Source organism: Cyprinodon variegatus, unplaced genomic scaffold, assembly GCF_000732505.1.
Source record: "Cyprinodon variegatus isolate N-32 unplaced genomic scaffold, C_variegatus-1.0 Scaffold1174, whole genome shotgun sequence".
Classification (NCBI taxonomy): Eukaryota; Metazoa; Chordata; class Actinopteri; order Cyprinodontiformes; family Cyprinodontidae; genus Cyprinodon; species Cyprinodon variegatus.
In genome coordinates this window covers 171,576-173,609 of record NW_015151627.1, presented here as the reverse complement: position 1 = coordinate 173,609, position 2,034 = coordinate 171,576, and the positions used below count along the sequence as shown (strand labels likewise).

The 2,034-nt window shown below is 40.7% G+C and overlaps 1 protein-coding gene across 1 annotated transcript in view; it reads right to left on the bottom strand.

Annotated features, from left to right (window-relative positions):
- The window catches only part of abcb9 (ATP binding cassette subfamily B member 9), a 14,763-nt gene that overhangs the window by 10,527 nt on the left and 2,202 nt on the right, over positions 1–2,034 (bottom strand). Inside the window, exon 3 of the mRNA XM_015401025.1 lies at positions 538–652. Within this exon, the coding sequence (XP_015256511.1) occupies positions 538–652 (115 nt within the window). The remainder of the gene's footprint in view (positions 1–537; positions 653–2,034) is intronic.

Here is a 2,034-nt window from a genome sequence, read left to right as displayed (position 1 = left end):
CAGCGATCTGCAGCAAACTGCAGCGAACTGCAGTAAACTGCAGCGATCTGCAGCAAACTGCAGCGAACTGCAGCGAACTGCAGTAAACTGCAGTGACTGCAGTGAACTTCAGTGAACTACAGCGATCTGCAGCGAACTGCAGCGATCTACAGCGAACTGCAGCAAACTGCAGCGAACTGCAGCAAACTGCAGTGACTGCAGTGAACTTCAGTGAACTACAGCGATCTGCAGCGAACTGCAGCAAACTGCAGCGAACTGCAGTGAACTGTAGCGATCAGCAGCTGCATCTCCCACAGTGAGAGAACAAAAAAAGAGAAACGGCTTCTTAGCAGTTCTTAAACATTAGACAAACACTAAGATTTACCCATGAAAGAAATGATACTTGAGAAACCCTGAAAACATTGTCATTTATTGGGGTTATTTATTTTACATTTATTGCACATTTTATCAACTAGTTTTTCATGCGAGTATAACCTTTATTAACTCGTCACTCACTCCACTAAAAGCGATTAAAGGCGTAGACCTTCAGACACCCACCTGACCAAAGCCAGCAACGCCACTGCAACCACGGGTTTAGCAAAGTACTCCATGCTCTGATGAACCACGATGCCGTCTATAGCCTTCCCGTAGTAGAAAGGAATGAAGGCCTCACCTGGAGAAACCACAACAGGTTTGGTCTGTTAGCGGTTTATTTGCATTAATCTTTTCTCCTTTCTAAGCAGAGCGTAAAGTAAACATGCAGATAAGGACAATAATTGAATTATTATTGGAAGGTCAAGAAGTTGAGAGACTAATATTGATATATTTTATCTTCTGTGAAATCTCTGTAACTGGCAGCACAATATTAAAATACCTGGAGGTGAGAATCTTTTTAATGTTTACCGTTCTTTTTTAACCCCTTAAGCCCTGAAGGTCTAAGGAGCAAAATTCCATCTGTGAATTAAAGCAAGTTCAGCTCCCAAACTAATTACTGCAAATACAATTATTTGTATTATTATGACAGAAAGGCAAAAAGGAATATTTTTCAGGTGCAACCACTATTTTATGATTTATAGGTGATTAAACAAAGAAAAAATGAAAACTATTTAGACTCGCCAAATTTCTTTCCAAAATAGACTTTATAGATCCACATCTTGACTATAACTCAAGTAAGTTTGGACTGAATCAGTAGAAGCATGTTTGTTCCACAAAAGTTTTAGTGGGCAGAGTGCTGTGAGGAAATGGGATTTCGGCACAATGGTCCCAAAATTGCAAAAACACATTTTTTCCACTCATTAAAGGGAATCTGGTCAGACTAATATGCTGATTTCCATTATTGGAGACCTTCTGCATGAGGCAAAGCCTTTGCTCCTAAGATTTAGCCGTTGTTTCATTGAAATTTACCAAAATTATTACCAAACTGAATAGAAAATGAGAATAACAGAGCAGCTTATTTAACGCATCACCTGAAATTGTTGCATAATGACCTCTGACCCCTCCTTGGAAAGGTCCGAGCCTCTAGTTTCCAATGATGGCGGCCATTAAGGGGGCGGGGCTAACAATGAATACCTGCTGTTGCATTACTGCAGAGTTACACATGGCAGGTTGAATTTTAAATCAAATTTTATTTGTTTACGCAGCTATAAAATAAATCCTTTTGAAACATGTTTTAGAAATTTTAAAGCCCCATTTGAAAGGCGTGTGGATGAAACACCATGTGACTGTGTTTGGGCCATTTCTATAAATAGATACACATGAGCAGGTGTCAGTTGGGCCCTGTATCAGGCCCGCGGGTTTAAGAGGTTGAGCTAATCTGCAGTTCTAGTTGCTTTCTGTGACTTTAGGTTTCCAGGTAAACAAAAAGCTGATTTAAAGTCGTAGGGAAGCGGCTGTTCCAACCGTTGCATTTCCGAATTCTCCCGAGTGGAGCCTGACTTTACAGGAGTGAAAGAAGTGAATGTGATTGGTTGATTATCAAGGGGGCGGGATTGTTGTGGGGGAAGGTTTGCAAGTCAGTTTGCAAGTCAGCATCTTGCTAACCAGTTAGCATCTTAG